Below are 22,832 nucleotides of genomic sequence, written 5' to 3'. Positions count from 1 at the left end.
CACAAAATGACTACAGAATGACACAACACCACTATAAAGAGACACAAAGTGACCAGATAAGCAAAACACTAGACACAAAACAATCCTTAAAAGAGGAAAAAACTATCATAGTGACATTGAAAATGACAACAAAGAAACACTAAATACTCCAAAAGAGACATAAAACAAACATAAATACAGGCAAAATGACAACAGAGACACAAAATGGCCACAAACAGATGCAAAACAACCCCAAAGAGACACAGAATGTAAAGATATAATCTGACATAAGAGGGCTGGGGGACCTTTAGCCATTTTTTAATAATATGAGTCCTGTGTCTCTGTATTAAGACAAATTTAACATATTGATATTGAAAAAACAGAAATACATGTTTCCAAATCAGGACTTCTGAACTGGGAAAACACATATGGAACCAGTGGCCCTTCACATTTCACAGTGATGATCCATGAGTGTTGTGGATGTTGTATTTGTTGAAATGTTTTATTTTTGAGTATGTTATAGTGTTTCAGTTTGTTTTAGGATTGTATTTGAATGCAGATGCAGTTTTTCCACTATTGAATGAGAGCTAACAGGGCTACAGTTGCTTTCTCGAAGGTTATAATGCTCTCTTTTTATCATAATTGTTTTTAAAGAAGTGTTTGATTAATTCATCTTTCTTCGTGGGACTGAATGTTGTTGTTGGATGTTTCGATATGGTCCCCAGGCTGATATTTGTCCGCCCCTGCTGTTGGCTGCCTACAACATTTGTGGTCCGAGGGAAGAGAGACACAGTGAGAGTTTTGTTTTTAATATTTGCCCTCCTCTTGGCTTCAGATCACGCGAGGAGGCGTAGAAAACTCAGCCAGGAACTCTGGTGCCAAAAACATCTGCATCAGAGTGGGAAGAAAAAACAACAGTTATTCAATACTGCTCACAGCCTTTATCCACACTGAGTCTAAAAATCCACTTTTTGCCTTTTTCTGGGTATCCCCCTCCATCACATGCATTTCCCTTTTCTCTTTGGAGTAGGTGTGACTTAGATTTGTTTCCCCCGCACACTTCTTCTAAATGAATTACACAATTCGTATGTAAACCGATGACGCTTGTTTGATTTCATTTTGAAATGTTTTCAGTTTTTTGCCTGAGATGTTGTTCAGGAGCAAATTCTGGTCCAGAGTTCATTTCTGGATTATCAGTGAAGAACCAAGTCAGAAAACATGGTTTCACCGGCCTCAATGAAGCACCAGTTCAGTCCGTCTACAGTTGAAAACAGCAGCAAGACTTCTTACATGTAGAGAACAAACCACACCAGTGCAAGCTGAACTTTAGTTTCTATTGGTCAGAGAATCAAATGTTGGCTTTGGTATGATTTGCTGACTTTGCACTTATATTTTACTCAGTGAAGCATCTTGTAATGCTGGTTTTGAAAGACGCTATAGAAACAAAGTTTATTATTAGTAGTATTTTATCATTTTTGTCATTATATTTTACACAATACCACACATTAAATACACACCCTGTTTCTGTTGACCTGCTCAATTCAGTCTGGATCTGTGGGATTAGGCCTGGACTAGATACCATGATACTTCTGTTATCCCAGAGGAAAATTAGGATACATTATTATTATGATTATTATTACATTTGACACAATACTACACACGTACACTACACTTCCTTATGACCTCTTCAATTCAGTCTGGATCTGTGAGATTAGGACTAGATACCAGGCTTTTGTTAAATCAGACAAACATTAGGATACATTGTGATGTATAATTATGATTATTATGATTATTATTATTACATTTCACACAATACTACACACACATACACTACACTTCCTGATGACCTGTTCAGTTCAGCCTGGATCTCTGGGATTAGGACTAGAAATCAGGCTTTTGTTAAATCAGAAGAAACATTAGGATAAATTATGATGTATAATTATTATTATTATGATTATTATTAGATTTGACACAATACTACACACACAGACACTACACTTCCTGGTGACCTCCTCAGTTCAATCGGTATCTGTGAGATTAGGACTAGAAACCATGATACCTCTGTTAAACCAGAGGAAAACCAGTATACATAATGATTAAATATTATGGTTATTATGATTATTGTTACATTTGACACAATACTACACACACATACACTATACTTCCTGGTGACCTCCTCAATTCGGTCTGGATCTTTGGGATTAGGACTAGAAACAATGATACCTTTGTTAAACCAGAGGAAAACTAGGATATATTCAGATTTATTATTATGATTATTGTGATTATTATAAGATTTGACACAATACTACACCCACACACATACACTACACTTCCTGGTGACCTCCTCAATTCGGTCTGGATCTTTGGGATTAGGACTAGAAACCTCGATACCTCTGTTAAAACCAGAGGAAACCCAGGAGACATAATGATTTAATCCCGATTCTTATTCCGAGGATCATTGTTCCGGACGGTGTGCCTGTAGCAGGGTTCTCTCTCCATGCCTCAGTCCCCACATTGAGGAAGAGCCGGGCTTCGGGATTGGGCAGCGGGCAGATAGCGTAACACCCCCCTCCTCCTCCTCCTGCGTGTGGAGAATTGCGTTAAAGCAGAAAAGGAAAGGCCTGCGCTTTACCCACTATCACAGGATTATTTTTTTATTTCCCTCCTTTTCTTTCCCCCCCAGATTAAAAAACGAGGAGACGTCGCTGGCTGGTGTATGTGTTTAGAATGGGACACGCTGAAGGTACTGACATTTTTCTTTCCTGTGTAATTTCCCTGCATCTCTCGGCATCAATATCCGCGCTGCCCCTTCTCTCTCTCTCTCTCCTCTTTTCTAGCGATAAGCGTGTTTGCCTTTAGCCGCCGCTGTCGATGCCCGTGTCCGTCCTCCCCTTCCCTTTCCCCCTCCACGCACCCCGTTTTCGGTCCCTTATTCTCGGGCACATTCTTCTCCCCTCGAACCCCCCGGTGATGGAGGTATAATCACGCCAGACAATTTGATTTAAAGGGGCACAGGCAGCCATGTTGGCGAGTGAGCGTTAGCCTAGCCAACGTTAGCGCTCTCCCCTTTCATCTCTCCCTGCGCGCGCGAGGCTCCTAAAATGGACAAGCGACAACTGGAAGCGTTTATTCGCGTGAGGCAGGAAGACGAATGGCGGCGTCTCCGCTCCGTGTTTTGTTGTCTAACAGTGGACGGGGGGGAACAAAAAAAATGGCTCAACACAGCCTCTGTGATGTCAGGTAGCTTTAGGCTAACATCGCAGGGAGCTATAAGATCATTCACGAAACAGTGTTTTGTCTGCGCAGTCGTTGAGCTGAACACAACTCCTCAGTTTGAAGAGCAGCCATGAAAACACCAGATATGATCCCATGAATAACACCACGACTCCATATCGCAAGGCTGGTGACCGTTAGCTGACACTTAATGGATGTTTACATCTCCATTTTCCAACCTTCCCCCCCACCCCACCCCCCCGGTGCTAGCCATCCTGACTGTCCGCAAATTAAAGCACAACCACTGGATTAGTTTGTTTCTCTCCCCCCCCCCCCTGTGAGCTCCAACACTTTTAACCTGATGAATTCCTCTTCATCACAGCTATTAAAACGTGTCAGGTGGAAGGGGACACAGCAGCCACCGGTAGCTGCTCTTTGTTTATGCTTGGGATCGCTCATCCCACCATGTGTTGGGAGTTAATGGAATTAAAAATCATCTGTAACTTGGGGGGCCTGCAAAACTTCTCAGGCCTCAGAGCAGGCTGCAGTGTTTTCAGAGCGAGTTCAAGACAAGTGGTGGAGATGTTGACTGAGGATTTGTTAAAGTTTGACCATTGAAGTAAACCCCACTCGCTGAGAAAACAACCCTTTTAAAACGATTGAACAAGCTTCAACTTATTTGACTTCTGTGTTTGGATGAAATAATAACATTTCTAGTTTTGTCCATCCAGGTAAGGCAGAAACCAGGGATTATTTTGGACCCCTTATTTGTCATACTCCTGAAGTGACGATGACTGATTACGTGACATTTCAATCAATCTACTAATTGTTTTAGCTCTTGAGTTTATTAGAAGCTGACGTTAGATTAGACTAATGATGTATTCTCAGGATGGTGCTACAGCATATCACAAAATATCTTCTGATGAAGCTTGGTGACAACGTATCATGCTGCTCTGGATCCCCCCCAGTCCGTTTGTTTGCCACACATACAAACGTACCGACAGTGTAGATGCAGACCTGTGATGCAGCGAAGGTACCTGGCTGGAATCAATACACATATTTAGATTGTGTTATTCCTACAAGTTGAATATTCCTAAATACAGTATGTTTGATAACATTACCACAAAATCAAATGACTCACTGAAAAGCAGAGGCAGGATCATCTCCCAGAGAAGCAGCACCGGTAGGTCTCTGGGCCTCTGGGCAAAGTATAATGGAGCCGCCATGTGTAGTCTTTAGTGTGTACTGCACCTGATGGATACTAAAACCCAAACAAAATGTATGGACCATGCGTAGAGAGTGGTTAGAACTGGGGGTTAATATATGTCCAAAAAAGGTGACGCAAAGATACATCTCACACATGCAATATCCACCTGGTCCTTTCATTTTAAAGTTGAGGATATAAGAGATGATCTTGAGCAAAGTATTTGGGTGATTTCTTTGTCTTGGTTGTGAAAACTCAGCCTCCCAGTCTCTCATTTGATTATGTCTCTGCTAACAGGTCCAGTCAAAGAAAAAGACAGTTAAGGATGCAGGAGCCCAACAATGGATTTCTCCTTCTCTTTCATGCAAGGGATCATGGGAAATACAATTCAGCAACCCCCTCAGCTCATTGACTCAGCCAACATCAGACAGGAAGGCACCTGCGACACCGGCAGTGACCCGGGCGAGGATGGTGGTCCCTCCTATGATGCTGCCCTGGATGCAGAGTTCTCCTACCCGCCGTCAGCCTCGGAGGACATGCAGCAGGTCTCTAATGGCTTCCCGCCTGGCCTGGGCATATACGAGCCGCAGGCCAAGTTTTCCATGTACTCGCAGTTCCCCAACGGCTCGGCGAATGGCTACGGGGCCATACGGAGCTATGGAGACCATGGTCTCCTGCCCGGGGAGGGGACTGTCCTGAGAGGCCCAGGTCTCCAGGAGAGGCCTTTGTCTCCTGTGTCTCCGCCGCTGCCCACACATCACCCGCACCTCCACCACCACCATCATCTCCCCCATCATCACCACCACGCACACCACTTCCACTCGAACCCACCTCATATACAAACACTCCCGCACCCACAGAGTCCCCCGCCACCGCCACTGCCCTTACAGCACCACCTGTCCCAGACGCCTCACATCATGACCCACACTCTCCCCCCTCCCCCTCCATTACACCTGCCTTCCTCCAGTCCTCCCCCCTCACTTGTGGACAGTACCCCCTCATCTCAGCCCACCCACACCCCGTCCAACACCCCTGGTGGGGTGCTGAAGAAAACCAGCTCTCCAGAGATCAAGCTAAAGATCATAAAGACGTATCAGAACGGAAAAGAGCTGTTCGAATCTGCGCTGTGTGGAGACCTACTGCAAGAGCTGCAGGTAATACATGCGTATATGATTGCTTTGTCCAAACAATGGTTTTTAACCCCCAATTTTTTATAAACTTAGTTTGCTGTTAGTTAAAACCTTTTTAAAAGCAAGAAATCTCCCCATTTTCCAGGCTAGATACAATTTCATACCTTACATAAAATGATTAGGCAGTGTATACTGATCTACAGAAAATGTTTAGTTCACACTAAATTAGGTCTAATCAGTCCAATTATCATTCATATAGAATTGTTACACTGTGTGGTTTACTTTTAATGATCTTCTTAAGAGCTCCTAAGAAATTGATATCTGAGGAAGATTTGCTCTCAGCTGAGAGAGATTTTTGAATTGAGTTTGTGGAAATGGCAAAAAAAAGCTAACTGATGTCTCATCACCACCTTTTTTACATTTTTCTAATTTTCAGAGCGAGTCTCAGAGGAACGATTCTACTCCGATGCAGCGCAGACATGAGAGGAAGAAGGAGAAGCGGAAAAAGAGTGCAAGGCTGCAGCTGCAGGTCCAGGAACAGAGCCTGGACGAGAGCCCAACACAGGCAGGTACCACGGACCAGACAGAGGACACCCACGTCCAACCCCCGCCGAGAGAAACACCCCCAGCCCAGACAAAGAAGCCTCAGAAGACGGTTATCAAAACTGAACCAAAGACTCCGAAGGCAAGAAACCGACAGTTCACTTTTCAGAGCAGTTTTAGTAGTAGCAGTAACATACTTATCATGGTTTGGAGAGTGAAAGCAGATCAGTGACTGTTCATTTTTATGTATAGGTTCCGAAGGTCCATCATCCATCAGTAATCCAAGAGACGGGCTTCTGTAAGGAGTTTTTGATAGGAGATCTGGTGTGGTCCAAAGTGGGCACCTACCCCTGGTGGCCCTGCATGATCTCATCTGACCCACAGATGAAGGTCCACACTCGCATCAACACCAGGGGTAAGGGAACACGTACGTCCAAACAAAAAAAAATAACTTAATAAGCTCTTAATCTGCCTGTTTTGTTTTACAAATTGAAATAGCATAAACACCATAGCTTGTTTCGCTGACTTTCTCTGTTGCTGTGCAGGTCACAGGGAGTATCACGTCCAATTCTTTGGCAGTGTCGCTGAGCGAGCGTGGATCCATGAGAAGAGGATCGTCATGTACCAAGGGAAGCAACAATTTGAGGAACTTCAGGCTGATACTCTGCGCAAGACCACGAACCTTGTAGAGAAAAGTAAAGTAAGTACAAATGCCTCAAAGAAATGTTGTCAAACTGATCCAATATAGAGATACTGTGTAGTCACTTTTAAGGGGAGTCATTAATGTTAATCTCACCATCAATCTGTATGCGAGCAGTGAATGTTTTTTTTTTATAACTTATGCATCCAATTCTCTTGGCAGAGAAGGTAATCTCATATGTAATGGGTATCAAAAAAGTAATAACAAGAATAACAATATATTTGCTGCTTTCTTTAAAATAAATAATAGCAGCTCTGTAGCATTTTATTCAATCTCTGTCAGTGGAAGCCTATTCTAAGCTGCTCTCTTAGTACATATTTGAGTCAGCCACAATTAATTGACAGTGAGACCAGTTCTTTATTTTCATATCTTTTCCATGTTTTTTCGTCTCAAGCTTCTGAAGCCTATCCCTCAGCGGGAGCGTTCTCAGTGGGAGGTAGGTGTGGGCCACGCCGAGGATGCCTTCCTGATGACGCGGCAGGCGCGAATTGACAACTACACCTTCATCTATGTTGACCCCGATCCCAGTGAAGGCCCGTCAAGCAGAAAACCCACTGTCAGGGCAGAGAAACGAAATCGGCGCTCGAGCGGGTCAATCAGTAAGAAGGAAGGAGGAGGAGTGAAGTCACCAGACAGAGAGCAGCCACCGAGAAGGCAGCTGCCGCGCAGACAGTGTAGTGTTTCAAACACAGATGACAACACAAACTCCCAGGCCTCAAATGAAGAGAAGAACCAGAGGGGGGACCAGCGTAAGACCAGCTCCCCGAAACAGAACGCTGATTGTGATGCACAAACACGGCAGGACTCTCCACCACCAGTTCGGGCCTGGAAAACAGCAGCGGCCAGAAAGCTGCTGCCTCTTTCCATCACCATGAAGAGGCTGAATGTGGAGATCACAAAGTGTGACTGGCCTCTCTTGCAGAAAAAAGCAGTTCCATCCCCAAAAAGAGACAACGAAGAGGAGAAGGAGGAGAGAGTGGAGAGGGAGGCCAGGCAGCCTGACCTGGGATACTGCTCTCCTGAGGTTGGTGTAACTTCCTCAGACAAAACAAATTACAGAGTTATCATGTAAGGTGTGGGATACATGTTAATGCTTTCTGCAGGACAGCAGAGTTAAACCTGAGCCGAGTCCAGAGGAAGAGGAAGACGGAGACGAAGGGGAGGAAGAGGGAGAAGGAGAAGGCGAGGGAGAAGGCGAGGGAGAAGGCGAAGGAGAAGGCGAAGGAGAAGGAGAAGGCGAGGGAGAAGGCGAGGGAGAAGGCGAGGGAGATGGAGAGGGAGAAGGAGAGGAGAGGAGAGGCTCCCCCGCCAGTCGGAGGAGTGAGGAGGGAGGAATGCAGCAGACCTCCTCTCCTGGGTCCCACCACAGTAGTCCACATGGTTAGTAAAACACAGACACGATGAAGGACGTGTAGAATGACATCGTAAAGTTGCTAGGAGATGCAGCTCAACATTTTAATGTGTTTTCAGGTTCTCAGGAGAGAAAGCTGCAGCGACGGTCCGTCAGGAGCAGGTCTGAGTCAGAGAGAGGCAGTGATCCCGTTCCCAAGAAGAAGACCAAAAAGGAACAGGTAACGCCACAGTTAACCTGGTGTTCTGACCAAAAGAAGCACACAGGTTACACACAGGTTAAGGCGGATGGTTTTTCTAAACCTTCAGCTATCAAATATTTACCAAATATGTCCAAATATTATTTTTTACCTGAATGTAACATGCGTTTTTATTAGGACTTAATAGGTTAGACTGGTTAGACTAGTTACACAAGTGAAAAGATACAACAACACTACACTGTAATAATGTGAGATAATTACAACATACAATATATTACAACACTGGAAAGTTACAGCTACAGTCCTTTTTCCCACCAGACAATCTTGAGTGTTTTTTGGCTGTAGCCCTCTGTGTGTGTAATCCATCAGTGAATGAGGGGGCTTCATTATATTATGCAGTAATGTGGTTGATCTGAATGTAGTCAACTAACCTGCAATCACCTGAATAAGAATGAATGAACAGCACTACAGCCTCAACTTCCATGTTTAACCTCCTCACAGGCGGAGATGGCTCCTGAAACCACACTTAGGACAGGTTCACAGAAAGGTAGGATAATCCTTCTCCTATACTTCCCGTTAACCTCTGGGATGGGACCTCTCTTTACTTCTAAGAAAGTGAAACTGATATTTTTTTACTTTCCCCTATGTCGTTCTCCAGGAGCCAGTGAGATCTCAGATGCCTGCAAGCCCCTCAAGAAGCGAAGCAGAGCGTCGACAGATGTGGAGATGGCTTCATCTCAGTACAGAGACACCTCTGATTCCGACTCCAGAGGTCTCAATGATCCACAGGTACATGTATAGAAATACCCTCATACACAAGGGTACATACATACATGCATACATGCATACATGCATACATACATACATACATACATACATACATACATACATACATACATACATACATACATACAGACATACATAGCTAATAATAATTTGTTGCAGCACCTGTCACATGTGCCTGGTACTTGTGAGAACTCATTTGGTGTCTGTTCTTCACAAGACTGTATTTCTTCACACAAAACACATCAACACACTAACTCTCTTTATATCACAGGGTTTATTCGGGAAGAGCCTCGATAGTCCGGCAGCAGCAGATGCAGACGCCTCAGATACTCAGTCTGTAGACTCCGGGTTATCTCGTCAGGACAGCAGCACCGGCAAGAGAGACACTGTCTGCCAGGTCAGAACTGCTCATGATTCATCTTTGTTAAAAGGCTCTTTCTTCTACATTATGTAGTGAGTATATATATTTATAATTATATTATGTTGTAACCCACGTTTCTCTTTATGTTTTTGTGTTTGCGTGTAGATCTGTGAGGTGTATGGAGAAGGTTTGGTGGTGTGTGAAGGTGACTGCAACAGACAGTTTCACCTGGAGTGTCTCGGGCTGACGTCCCTTCATGAAGGCAGATTCACGTGTTTGGAATGTAGGAATGGTGAGTGAATCGGAGCGAGTCGACTGCATCTCCACCATCACATCGTCTTTGTTTGGCTCTTTACTATCAGAGTCTCTCTCATTCTTCTTCCAGGCAATCATCCGTGTTTCAGCTGTAAAACAGCAGGCCAGGAGGTGACGCGGTGCTCTGTGTTGGGATGCGGTTGTTACTACCACGAGGATTGTGTCCGTAAACTCCCGGGCACCACCAGCAGTCCGGGTGGAGGCTTCTGCTGCCCACAGCATAGTTGCTCTACCTGCTGCCTGGAGAGAGACGTGCAAAGAGCTAGTAAAGGTAAAAAAGATCGCTGCTTTGTTTTTCAGCTTCTCTCATGTCCTGTTTGAGTCTGCATTGGAAGCTGTGGGGCAGTGAGCCAGAGCTACATCAGCAAAATGTGAAGAAAATATATGAAAAGTTTATTTTTTCATTATATCTGTGGCTTCTAGCTGATTTTATTGACCAGTGGCAGTAGGAAAGAGCACCAATATTAAAGTGCGAAAGGGTCAAGGCTATGCTCTCCTGTTGGAATATGTAAGAGAGGAGCGCAAGAGGAAGCAAAAAGACGGAATGTTGAAATTCGATTCAGAAAGAGATGACCGACCCAAAGGTGCCACTTTAGAAGGAACACTTTGACTGAAAGGTACACTGCCCAAAGATAAGGTAATTTCCATGTTGCTGGAAATGACTTTAGATGATGGTGCATTATCCTGTTGGAAATGAGAGAAGAGATGCAGTTTTTATATCAAAGTGTGAGTATCTGGTGGTGTAAAAGGTGCTGAAAATGTGGTGACACCAGGCTGGATTCATGCCTGATTCTGACCACACTGGAAAACTCGACATATCAGTAGTTTAGAAAAGCTGGAAAGCAAGTAAACGCAAAACCTAAAACATTTTTAAATAGTGATGGAGAGGAAATGGCGCAAATTTTTCTTAAACCCTTCAGGAGCAGTTGTAGTGTTGTGGCTGCTTGCTGTGCTATGTATACTGTTGATTGTGGTTTTTGTTGGTACAGTCCAAAATTGTGCATGTTGTACTGTATCACAGCTACATGAGCAGTTTACAAACCTGTACCTGTTGTAAAGTGACTCACTGAGTTGTTACTGTTTCCCTCTGGTCTGCTTTCCGTCCAGGTCGTCTGATGCGTTGCATACGCTGTCCGTCGGCCTATCACACGGGAGACAGTTGCGTGGCGGCGGGTAGCGTCGCCCTCACCCATCACATCATGATCTGCAGCAGCCATGGCAGCGCCAAGAGGAACGGCCTCCTCACCTCACCTGTCAACGTGGGCTGGTGCTTCCTGTGTGCCCGAGGTAAGCTTTCACTCGTGTGCACGCTAACGGCCTTCCTCTCCGACTGAGATCCAGCAGCGACGCTGAAATGACGGAGCACAAAAATGCAGAAGTTCTGAATTTCCTGCACTTTTGCTGATTTAGCTTTAACTGACTTTTGACCTGAGTATTGTGGTAAAACAATAAGAATTGTTTTTACTTACACTTCACACTGAAGCATCATCCTCCATGTTTGTAGGTTTTTTTATATAACCATTTTGATACATTCACAGTTGAAGTAACATCTCATGAGTGAAAAAAAACCCCTCACATACTGACCTGTATATATGACGTGTTATATATGTTTGGATATTTAGTCTTAGATATTACATGTTTCATGTTTGGTATTGTTGATCATGAACCCCAGTGCTGTGAAATGTAATGTTTGTTTTCCATCACAATACTAACACTACCAATGATCCAGGCTGTCACACTGCACTCCACTTAAACAAAGCCCTGGATGGAGATGAGTGGGAGGACACACGATTTAGACTTGAAACAGTTTTGATCTGATGTTTTGTCTGTTAAACAATAAGTTGAGTGCACTGTTTGGCCTTGTTGTGTTGGGACAAACTTTTTTTTTACTTGTTACTTTCTTGTGTTATAACTGTGTCTGTTTGTGTGCATCTGTGTGTGTGTGTGTATGTGTGTGTGTGTGTGTGTGTGTGTGTGTGTGTGCGAGAGAGAGACTGCGTGTTTGTTCTTTCTCTTTTTGTGAATTTTGGGTAATTTCGAGTTTGACTGCGGCTCACCCCCGTCTCTTCCTGTGTGTCTTGTGTAGGGCTGTTAGTGCAAGACCTTACTGACACCATATTAAGTTCATATGCCTATAAGTCCCACTACCTTCTGACTGAGTCAAATCGTGCTGAGTTGAAATTACCTATGATTCCCTCTCCTTCGTCAGCTACCAAAAAGAATGTTGGGAAAGGTAACTGAACAGTTTTTCTCTTTCTCCATTGTCCCACTGGTCTTTGTTTGTGTTGTGCCTGCTCCCGTTCTGATTTAGTTTAACCCCCCCTCTTTTGTGCGCATCTTTCATTTCAAAGCCTGGAGGTGCAAAAGTTAATTAACTGGTTAAACCTGCAGTTAATTTAAATGCAGAGTGGCGCTAGGTAACCTCAGCCAAGATCCCTAACACATCAACAGAAAACCGTGGGCCTCATGCAAGAACATTTCTCTTTTTGGGGTTATATGAGAAGTCGGATTTGCCAAACAGAATTTGTAAACTCTTTTTCACTAATATTTTGACATTTCCCAGCAGGAAAAGTTCAGGTGTAAATAACAAAACAAATTAATTTTAGCTGCCTTAGTTTCATGGTCCTGGTATTGTATGTGCTGCCATGGCTTACAGCGACAACAAGATGAAATGATAAAAATTGAATGTAATGCTCCTCACTCCTCGATCACCTGAGAAAGAAATGGTTCTGGTCCTCCATCGTCAAGGCCAAAGCTCTTATTTCTGCTCTGAGGAGTCAGGAGCGAGAAAAGATCTCTGAGGAGCCATAAGTGAGGACACATTGGGACCGACCTTTACATTCAGCTGAACGCCGTGACTTATAAATAGTCCACTGTGCTGGTATCGCAAGAAGCAGACATCACCTGAGGTGACGGTTCAGAAGAAAGGACGTCTCATTTCCCCAAAAAACATGTTTCCTATGTCCTATGTTTTTTGTCTTGCATTTTTCTTCACATTTCTCGTGAGGAAAAACTAAGATGCAAGTTAAGAAAACATGGATCCAATTAACTGAAATTTACCTTGAGCACCTTGGCTTTTCCTGCTGTGACAAGTTAAGGCTTGTTGCTCATTTCAAACTGATGAATTTCACTTCATCATCATTAGTATAATTGATGCCCCCAAACCGGCGTGTATGTCCGTCTGCTCCACTCCCTTTATGGGCAGTTTTTATTCAAGAGTGACAAGAAAAGCTTCAGGTCCTGCTGTTGGAAATCAGCAGACAAAAGCAGAAAACATGCAGCAGTGTCTGTTTAGTATTAGTGTAAAATTCTACAACAACCTTGTATTGAGACAGAAATAATAAAACTTTAATAATATCGTAATAATAATTTTTCCTGAACAATACATTCTCTAAAATTATCAAAAAAAAATGTCAGACCTCTCAGTAAATTGGCAAATCATGATTAAAAAATATATATAATTTAATTATTGATAGCTATTTTTGCATCATTTTTAAACCTTAAATATATGTAGATAGTTACTTAATTGATTCCTAATTCACATTATAATTCTGAAAGTCACACAATAGTTTTTTTCTTCCTGTTAATAAAGACAATCTATCTGTACGTCGCTTGTACAACAAATCTGAACAGCTTTTTAAGAAAGATTCTAATTACAAGGAAACCATATTCAAGTTAAATAATTTTATAATTTGTTTATACAAGTTTTTCTTGCACGAGGCCCATTGTGAGATTGTTTTGTGCTGTGCATGAACAGTCAAAATGGGAAAATAGAATTGGTCATCAAACCTCTGGCACTGAAACCACTATGATTCCCTGATGCTCTGGATTAGTTCAGGTTCTGTCTGTGGTTTGTGGAGCTTCTCGCTGCTGGAGGTGCACTGCTTCTCTGCTTCAGCACTCTGGGCTTGTTTTGTTTCCTTTTATTTGAAAGGCCTTATTCAGCCTCATCTCTTTTTCTCATCCTGTTTTATTTTTTACTGGGATTTTTTCAGATTCAATAAAATTTTGGCTTACCTCATTTTCTCAAGCTTTGACCTGCCTTGGATGGAATGTTATCCCAAACCGCACTAGATTTGTTAAATGACTCTTTCAAGTTCTGATGTTGGTTCTGCATTTCATTTAAGAAAGAGAAAAACCTTAAAGTTCAATATTTTGAAAGTATATGATTCCATGCAAGCTGGTCTGTGCAGGATGTGTTATGTGTGATGGGAAAAGTTTGCTGTACTGGCATGCCTGCTTTTTTGCCAGTAATTTGTTAGCCGAATATAACCCTGATTCGGTGTTAACTCGCTGGCTTATTTTACCCCTGTGCTGCCGCATGTATTTCCTTTAGACTGGTCTTGGTACAGTGCTCTGAATCTGATTGCCAGACATGCTGTTGCTGCTGCAGTGAAAGTAACCGTCCTGAGAATCAGACGCAGGCGTTCATTCCTCTTCCTGCTTTACTGTCGCAGGATCCTTCACTCAAGCAAAAAGCTCCTGGCCTCAGTTTTTCATTTCAGGCCAGGTTTTATTCTAGCAGCTTTAGATTGAAGAGTTCCCTACGAGATCTCTTTTTTTAATATCGCTCTTCATGTTGAAAAACCACGACTTGCACAGAGCCCTGTGTATTGTCTGGTTTGCTCCTCAGCTTTTGTTTAGTTTATGCTTTTCTTTGGCTTGTCTGCAAATGAGATTCAGAGTTTGTCCAGGTTTTACGGTGCATCACCTAATCGTACACTCCTCCTCTCTTTGCATACCCATTTCCCACAAACGCATGCACACACTCACAAATATACAAACACACACACACCCATGTTTACATCTATACAAATGTAGGAGGCAAGTTGCTGTGCTGCGACTCTTGCCCAGCTTCCTTCCACCCGGAGTGTTTGGAGATCGAGATGCCGGAGGGAGCGTGGTCCTGCAGTGATTGCAGGGCAGGGAAGAAACCTCACTACAAACAAATTGTCTGGGTTAAGCTCGGCAACTACAGGTACGCAGAGACAACTGATCATAGACGGCTGAAACACTGCAGCTGTCAGTTTATGGTATCATTACTTTTAAAGGATAAGTCTGGTGGTATTAAGTGTGTTGTGTAGACAAAGACAATGTCTCTTCCATTAAGGAAAAAGGATTATGTGCTAATTGATTGATTATGTGGGCATAGATAAAAAAAACAAAACATGAATTCTAAAACTGTCAAAGCAAAGTTAATATTTGCAAAGTACATTGAATACATGTTTTTACAGGTTGAATTATTCTTCATACTTTCTTCCTCTGCCTTGACTTTTCTATCGTCCCTTTCTTTATGAACAATGTCCGTTCTTTTTGCAGGTGGTGGCCTGCAGAAATCTGCAACCCTCGCTTGGTGCCATCAAACATTCAGAGCCTGCGCCACGATATTGGTGACTTCCCCGTCTTCTTCTTTGGCTCCCACGACTACTACTGGATCAACCAGGGCCGCGTCTTCCCCTACGTGGAGAATGACAAGAACTTTGTCTCTGGTCAGATCAACATCAACAAAACCTTCAAGAAAGGTAATTTTGTTTGTTTGTATTGAAGTTTTCTTCAGCTTCAAGTCAAATCTGTTGGGCTCAATATCTGAAATATATTGTGTTGTGTTTTAGCTCTGGAAGAAGCAGCTCGGCGGTTTCAGGAGCTCAAGGCACAGAGGGAGAGCAGGGAGGCTTTAGAGCAAGAACGCAACTCTCGCAAACCTCCACCATACAAATGTATCAAGGTAATGTCACTTTAGAATCTCTCTTAAGACAAAAAGTGACATTATATTCAGGAAGTCTTCAGTGATTTTACTGTGTGGGTCTTATTTCTTGTGCCAGTCCAACAAACCCGTGGGGAAAGTGCAGATGCACGTAGCTGACCTGTCAGAAATCCCGCGATGCAACTGTAGACCAACAGATGAGCATCCTTGCAGTCTTGATTCCCAGTGTCTCAACCGCATGCTGCAGTACGAGTGTCACCCACAGGTTTGTGTGCATATCAGTTACTGTTCCTTTTGCTAATATTTTGAATAAAATGTAACTTTTTAACTTATTGCCTTCATGTTGCTGTTGTCAGGTGTGTCCTGCAGGAGACAACTGTGAGAACCAGTGTTTCACGAAGCGGCTGTATGCAGAGACAGAAGTGATAAAGACGGACGGCCGTGGCTGGGGCCTCAGGGCAAACCAGGCTCTCAGAAAGGTGCATGTCGACCTTAATATACATCAGCATGTCACTGTAAAGCTGGATTTGTATTCCGTGTTAGAAATGTTTTCTAATCTAATCTAATATTGTGATTCCGGGTTAAACTTGTGAAATACATGAAATATATATGAGAAAGATGTTCATCCAAACTAAGACCTAATATTACAGATTTTTGTTCTATTATTAATTAAGTGACACAGATTTAAGGTGCTATTATTTCAGCAGTTTGCAGACATGTCAAAAGACAAAACTTTACCTTAGCTCTCTCCCTGTGGGATTATACTTTAACTTGGAAATGACCTTGGTCACAGTTTCAGTGGTGCCTACATCCACGTGTCCTGTTGAATCATCCTTGACGTTCATACCTGAAGTCATATTAAATGTGAGTGTCTGTGTGATGCCTGAAACCATGTACAAATGGGATGTTTGTTCTGCAGGGTGACTTAGTGACCGAGTACGTGGGGGAGGTGATAGACTCAGAGGAGTGCCAGCAGCGAATCAAACGTGCCCATGAAAATCACGTGAGCAACTTCTACATGCTCACCCTCACCAAGGTATAATCAGTGACACTGATACACAACATTCAGAGGTGAGAATTCCACCGAGCATTTCTCAAATCTCAATGCTGGAATATCTGTATCGTCTCCTAGGATCGTGTGATCGACGCCGGCCCAAAGGGGAACTCGTCTCGGTTTATGAACCACAGCTGCAGCCCGAACTGTGAAACCCAGAAGTGGACGGTGAGCGGGGACGTTCGCATCGGACTCTTCACGCTTTGTGATGTAGATGCTGGTGAGTTCACGTGGAAACATGACGCACATGCTTACATATACACACATTTCTATATGTACAGGCGTTCAGAGAAAGCTAGATGATCCATTTGATGTGAGTCTTATCCCTGGTGTTCCTGCAGGCACAGAGCTGACGTTCAACTACAACCTGCACTGTGTGGGCAACAGGAGAACATCCTGTCACTGTGGATCAGACAACTGCTCTGGATTCTTGGGGGTGCAGCCGACGGTGAGGACATCTACATCTCATCGCCCTGAGTCCAGTTCCACTTCCAACGTGAGCGCTATCCCGGCCTTATGAGGTGTGTTTCATAACCAATCTCGTCTTCTTGTAATGTTTCCTCCAGAGTGCCGTGGTGATGGAAAAAGAGGAGAAGGCCAGGAACGCCAAGTTGAAGCCGAAGAAGCGGAAGCTGCGGCCGGAGGGAAAACACACACACGAGTACTTCTGTTTTTGTTGTGGAGAAGGAGGAGAGCTGGTGATGTGTGACAGAAAGGACTGTCCGAAATCGTACCACCTGCTGTGTCTCAACCTCACCAAGCCGCCATACGGTAATGACCACATGAGCGTGTGTGTGTGTGTGTGTAAATTCATTAAAATATATTGATGCACAACATCAAAATCTTGCTGATAACAATTTTTGTTCATCTTCTGAGATGATGCAGGTTTATAAAATTGTATTTCTACGTGTCCTGACTTATTACTGAGTCAGGATCTGTTACTACAAACTCCCACACACATCAGTGACTCACTCACTCTTTATATCTCCATAATCACCTCTTTTCCTGTCTGCAGGACGCTGGGAATGTCCTTGGCATGACTGCAGTGTTTGTGGCGCGTCAGCCTCGTCTCTCTGTGATTTCTGCCCTCGCTCATTCTGCCGGGACCACGAGGCAGGGGCGTTCACCGCCTCTTCCCTGGAAGGCCGCCCCTGTTGCTCCAGTCACAACCCCCTCAGTCCCTTGGGCTCCAACTCCAACTCTACCCAGCAGCGCCACTCTGCTTTGAGCCCCGTCAGGGTCAAAGAGGAACCAGAGCCAGAGACGGGCCAACAGTCCGCAGAGTGATGCCGCAACTCCTTCAATACCTCATTCCCTGTAAACGTGCGCTCTTGTTGGCCTCCTGCACTCCGGTCCACCGAAGCTACGCACTCCAAAAGGGAATACAGTGCTTTTTGACCAGTGTGATGGCTGCTGTTCAGCGTCGAGACACACCGACGAACACTGTAGAGTGACTGGAGTGTCGGCATAGGAAGCGACCAGGAATCATTGTGCGCCATTTTCCCTTCTCTCTTGCCATAAAGCACCACCGATAACACTCTTCCCAGCACGCTTGCGTCCATCGGAGGGCCCAGACCACCACCTCGTTGCGTTTCCTTATTTTATTTTTTTTTACAGCTGTGGAATTTGTAAGTGTTGTCACGGCCGTCAGTTTCCGGCACTTTGAAGAACTCATCGAGTGAGGTGGAGGGAGGTGTGAGGCAGAACCTCCCCACCACCACGCTGCTCATCTCCTCGTTTACCTGCTGTACGCTGTGGTCGGCATCTCCAAAACAAGATGGCTTCACGGAAACGAGCCGGCCTTTTGTCCATCTCTCCCTGACGTGATCTGTCATCGTATTTTATCTCTTCTTCTTCTTCTGGCAGAAAAGGAGTGGGGGTGGGGGGAGGGAGGGAATGATCGATTTTGTGCAATTTTTTCAGGACCACACTACATTCCAACCTTCCTTAAACACGGTTTTAGTATACTTATGGGTATAGATGAATATAATTATATACAGTATCTATGTTTGTTAATGTTTACAGGCAGATTCTCTCACTTCATCTCAGTGAGTGGTGTATTATGTTTGTTTGTTTAGGTGTTAAGCATTACGCAGACCTCTTTGTGAAAATAGTCCTATTAAGGTGAAATATAATGGTATATAGTGTAATGGTATGACATTACAGAAGTACTTGTGATTTTCATATTGCCAGTCTCACTCGCCATTGTGTACATACTTGGCTCATAATATTGTAAAGTACTTAAAGATCAGGAGGGACGGAGCCTTGCCTCTTTGGTTGTTCCTGGAAGAAGGAAAAAACGCTTTTTTAAACAACAAGACAGATCCTTTTTATTTTCCTTTTTGGATAAACGTTCCGTTCTCACATTTCCTCCGAGCAGTTACTGTTATTTGTATTGTAGATGGAGGAGCCCAGCTTGTGATCACTGGTGCTGTCTTAAAGTATTGTTAACCAGCCTTAAGTTTGATTCTGGCTGTAGCAACTACTGCCCAGATGGAGTCCATTTCAGTAACGCTGTGTACTGTGACTGCTTTAATGCTCGTTTTCCTTTTTCTTTCCTTTTGTTTTTTTGTTTTCTTCCGTTGGTTGTTTTGCCAAACTTTTCTGAAAAGCACTTTCACACGGCTTGTCGCTACACAATTTAGCTAGGTCATATACAGAAATGTATATTTAAAGAACATAGGACAAGTGTTTCAAAATGGATACCTCTTCTTCTTGTAGTAACGTCGGGATTTAAACTGTGTTTTTTGCTCTCTGTCAGAGACGTGGTGAGTGCTGGGCGTAGATTTTTCTTTTTCATTTTGAGGAAAGTGGCCTAAAAGCTGGGTTTTTTTTGTTTTTTGGGCGGCACAAGTAGAAATGACTGCCAGTCTGGCTTCAAACGAAAAAGTCCTCAGTGTCCTCGGGAGACGCTTCTTTCCACCTGGAGATTCTCCTCAAGGCTGGGCTTTATATAAAGACATGTCAGTATAGCAACAGTCCAGTATGATGATGTACAAAATACAAACTCCTGTACAGTGTTTTTAATCACTCATCTGTCAAATCCAATTCTTTTGTATTTATTGCACCACATTTTATACCAGTTTCTTTTTCAAACACCAGTACAGTAACCTGTCTCCTCTCCACCACGGTGTAAGTGAAATAGACTATTTAAAAAAACATGGGGAGTTTTACATATTATATCTGTATCCAGTCATTGCACATGTTGGGTTTATTTTTTTTTGAAACTTTGGTGTAATGATTCCACATTTGGTAACAGCTGCTGCTCATCGACCTGTATCGTGGCTCACTGTAATCGTGAAGCAGTTCAATATTGGAATGTGAAGTTTTCAGAGCAGGTTTAATGTACAGTTTTAGCCTGGACTCAAGTGATCATCACAGGAGGAAGCGTTCCTGTCATCATGCCTCAGCCTTTTGCTTGTGATTCCTCCTCGGTTACACAACTGCTTTTGTGTTTCTTCTCCTTCCCTGAAGTCTTTTTTTTTTTTTTTTTCTCAAGCCTCCCGCAGTGGTGGGTGTTTAAAGCCGAAGCCACAGGGTGAAACGGTGCCAATGTTTCCAAACCATTTCAGTTCATTCACGGTCTCTTAGAATGCATGAAGTAGATTCACTTTGTTGTCAGTTTATTAGGCACAGAACTAATGCAGTTTATCACAGCAGTCCTGCATTGAATCCTTCCTTTTAATAAGGTTAATGTTCAGTTCTTGTTTGTAGGTATTAGGTTGTTTGTGAATGCATTGTGTTATAATGACAGGTGTGTCTTTAACAGAGACACAGTTCAGCTACAAAACAAACAACGAAACATTTGCTGCAGGAGTGTTTTATTAGACTGCATCAGTTTCAGCTCAGTTTTCTTAATACATTTAATCATGAAACCAAAAGCCTTTCAATTTAAAAAAAGAGGTGGAGCCAGTGAGAGCAGAACATAAAAAAGCAGAATTAATCAGAACTTTTCAACTAAAGTAATAATAATAAAAAACAATTAAATTTACATTTACTCCTTTGCTCTCATTGGAAAATCCAGTCCACTCTTCAGTGTATGTGCATCGGTGGTTTCTTGTTACCCCATTGCAATTATGTAAAGTGTTTATTTGACGTCAAAACTAGTTCATGTGTTGAATTTATCCATCAGCAAATTAATTAAAAACTCCAAACTCTGCTCGTGTATTTTTTCTGCACAGTGAACGTCAAGCACTGAAGTCACATTACAATTAGCCAAACGGATTTTTGAGATACCAGAGATTTCATTATGCCAAATATATGCACAAAGACGGACCTTTATTTGGTGAAAGAATACAAGAAAATTACTTTTTCCTGTGTTTTTCATGCATGTCTGTATTTGTGCACAAATTTAGCACATTGTATTTTCTGCGGCTTCTCTCCTTGTTTCTCTCTGTGATCATGATTTGCTGATTTCCTTGTGCAGCTAAGCCCAATTTTCCAAATCTTGCCAAACTTTTTTATTAACGATTCATTATTCTTTACCAGATAGGTGCATAATTTAGAGGTCTTTCACTTGCATACTCGAAACTTGAATTTTCAATATATTTTTCTTTTAATTTATTGATGTATTATTATTTTTTAACACAGGATTCATATACAGTCTATGTGATTATCAGGGCGCAGGCATCTTTGACATGTGTTTGTGGCTTCAGAGGAAAAAGTCTGACTAAATGAGTTGTCATGACGAAAACTGGTCTTAAAGTCTTTTTCAGCCCTTTTCTTTGTTCCTGCTTCCAACACCACACACTGGTTTAATCCACTTCTCTCATCATTTGGAGATTCTTTCAATGCCTAGTTCTAGTGCTGATGTTTGTTTATGTCCTTTACTTGTTTTTTGTTTTCCAGTATTGCACAGAGATTCTGTAAAACCGAATAGCCCTTACTTTTTATTATGTCTTTTTTTTGTTTGCACCTGCAGGTCGCATGATGATCTTAGTTTGTGCCAGTTCGTCCTCTTCTGCCCCTCTCAGCTGAAACAGCAGCAGTATTACAGAAGGCCTAATTTAAGTGTCCCCAGCGTTTCATTCACTTAAAATACTATCTGATGTATGTGTTTTGTTGGTTTACTCTCAGTATCGTGCCCACATTTTGATTTTGAGAAGACAGCATGCTTGTTCTCATTTAAGTGACCCTTACATTCGTCTGGGGAGTGTCCAGGAGTTTGCTAATTATAATTTTTTTTTATCTAAAACTAAATTTAGTATGTCAAAGGGTATGTTTATGTTGACTGTGACGTCTTTTTAGTTTTCGTGCAATGTCGCCAACAGTCGATGAGTTTCTAATTGACATGCTGTCAGAGGAGAACTAGTGTTGGAATAAATAAATGAATTCACCTTCATTAGCACTCATCTCTTTTTTCTCGTAGTAAAATTGCTTACGGTAACTCTAACTGGGGTCATATCTATCTCGTGGTGTTGCTTCAAGTAAAACGTGGATGAACACAAAATTACCATGTTTATTACTGTTCGACCTGTGTTACTGCATTACTGCATATTGTCGAGGAACCTGTAAATAGTTTGCATTGAACTTGCATAGAATCATGTTACTGTGGCGTGCTCTTTTTGCTTGTACAATTCTGCTTCTAAATGTGTGTGTGACTGTTGAGACGACACTCTTTTTGTACATGACTGTCTTTTTATTTGAGAATATTGATTCTGTCCTTTTTCATTTTAAAGTTGAGTTTGAAGAGTTCAGACATGCCTGAAGTTTGACTTTAATAAAGCTGTACTCGGTCTCAGTGAAACACACTCACTCTGTCATTTTATTTATTTATTTATTTGTTATCATTTGGAGAAAACGGTGATCCAGGTACAGATTGACCTTCTTGTTTAAGTGTTTGTAATGATTTTCTTACTCGATATTTACCAAACAGGTGACAGATGAGTAAAACTGATGAAAACTGAAACATGGCACTGAATAGAGCGGACACCTCTGCCAAGGCCGGACAATCCTACACATGATTATCTAGTTCTGAAAGTAGAATTATAAAAGAACAAAGAGAAAGCGGTCTGATAACCTAAAGGATTTATTTGTTCCAAAAAGGGAGAAAAAATGTATCTGCTGGTCTATTTACAAATGCACCAAAATGTTTGGTGGAAATCTGTTTGGTAGTTCTTTTGTAATCCTGCAAACAAAAACAATCACAGGTGAAAACAAACTCTTTGGCTGAGGTAACAAAACAGCTCACATAAATTACAGATGCAACATTAGTTGGTTAACACATGTTGATAACTGACTTAGATAACTAAAATAGTTTTTAGTTGCAGCAGTAAAATAAATAAAAATAATGT

At 42.5% G+C, this 22,832-nt stretch overlaps 1 protein-coding gene across 5 annotated transcripts; it reads left to right on the top strand.

The window, feature by feature from the left end:
* Nucleotides 1-2,553: 2,553 nt before the first annotated feature.
* nsd3 (nuclear receptor binding SET domain protein 3) lies at nt 2,554-22,289 on the top strand. Of its 5 annotated transcripts, none has more exons than XM_034595468.1 (25): nt 2,554-2,722; nt 4,694-5,550; nt 5,963-6,211; nt 6,322-6,484; nt 6,615-6,769; nt 7,164-7,793; nt 7,873-8,149; nt 8,240-8,340; nt 8,821-8,866; nt 8,978-9,108; nt 9,377-9,502; nt 9,632-9,758; nt 9,852-10,052; nt 10,889-11,068; nt 11,868-12,014; nt 14,603-14,759; nt 15,101-15,303; nt 15,394-15,506; nt 15,604-15,750; nt 15,842-15,964; nt 16,405-16,521; nt 16,618-16,759; nt 16,881-16,987; nt 17,106-17,310; nt 17,555-22,289. In XM_034595468.1, exons 2-25 carry the CDS (start codon nt 4,738-4,740, stop codon nt 17,824-17,826), a joined length of 4,932 nt encoding a protein of 1,643 aa, XP_034451359.1. In that variant the 5' UTR covers nt 2,554-2,722; nt 4,694-4,737; the 3' UTR covers nt 17,827-22,289. The 5 variants fall into 5 exon arrangements, with proteins under 5 accessions (XP_034451359.1, XP_034451360.1, XP_034451358.1 ...); XM_034595469.1 differs by having other exon boundaries at nt 6,322-6,496; nt 11,991-12,014; XM_034595467.1 differs by having other exon boundaries at nt 6,322-6,496.
* Nucleotides 22,290-22,832: the final 543 nt, after the last annotated feature.

This window comes from Hippoglossus hippoglossus, chromosome 9, assembly GCF_009819705.1.
Source record: "Hippoglossus hippoglossus isolate fHipHip1 chromosome 9, fHipHip1.pri, whole genome shotgun sequence".
In the NCBI taxonomy this organism is placed as follows: domain Eukaryota; kingdom Metazoa; phylum Chordata; class Actinopteri; order Pleuronectiformes; family Pleuronectidae; genus Hippoglossus; species Hippoglossus hippoglossus.
Note: the sequence above shows the minus strand (reverse complement) of the source record. Positions and strands in the feature narration are given on the sequence as shown.

What these genes read in the sequence shown, in the direction of transcription:
- nsd3 (XM_034595467.1), top strand. Translation starts at nt 4,738, where the DNA reads ATGGATTTCTCCTTCTCTTTCATGCAAGGGATCATGGGAAATACAATT. An exon ending in TGGGATACTGCTCTCCTGAG is followed by an intron (nt 7,794 to 7,872) that starts GTTGGTGTAACT and finishes TGCTTTCTGCAG; the next exon opens with GACAGCAGAGTTAAACCTGA. An exon ending in CACCATACAAATGTATCAAG is followed by an intron (nt 15,507 to 15,603) that starts GTAATGTCACTT and finishes TTCTTGTGCCAG; the next exon opens with TCCAACAAACCCGTGGGGAA.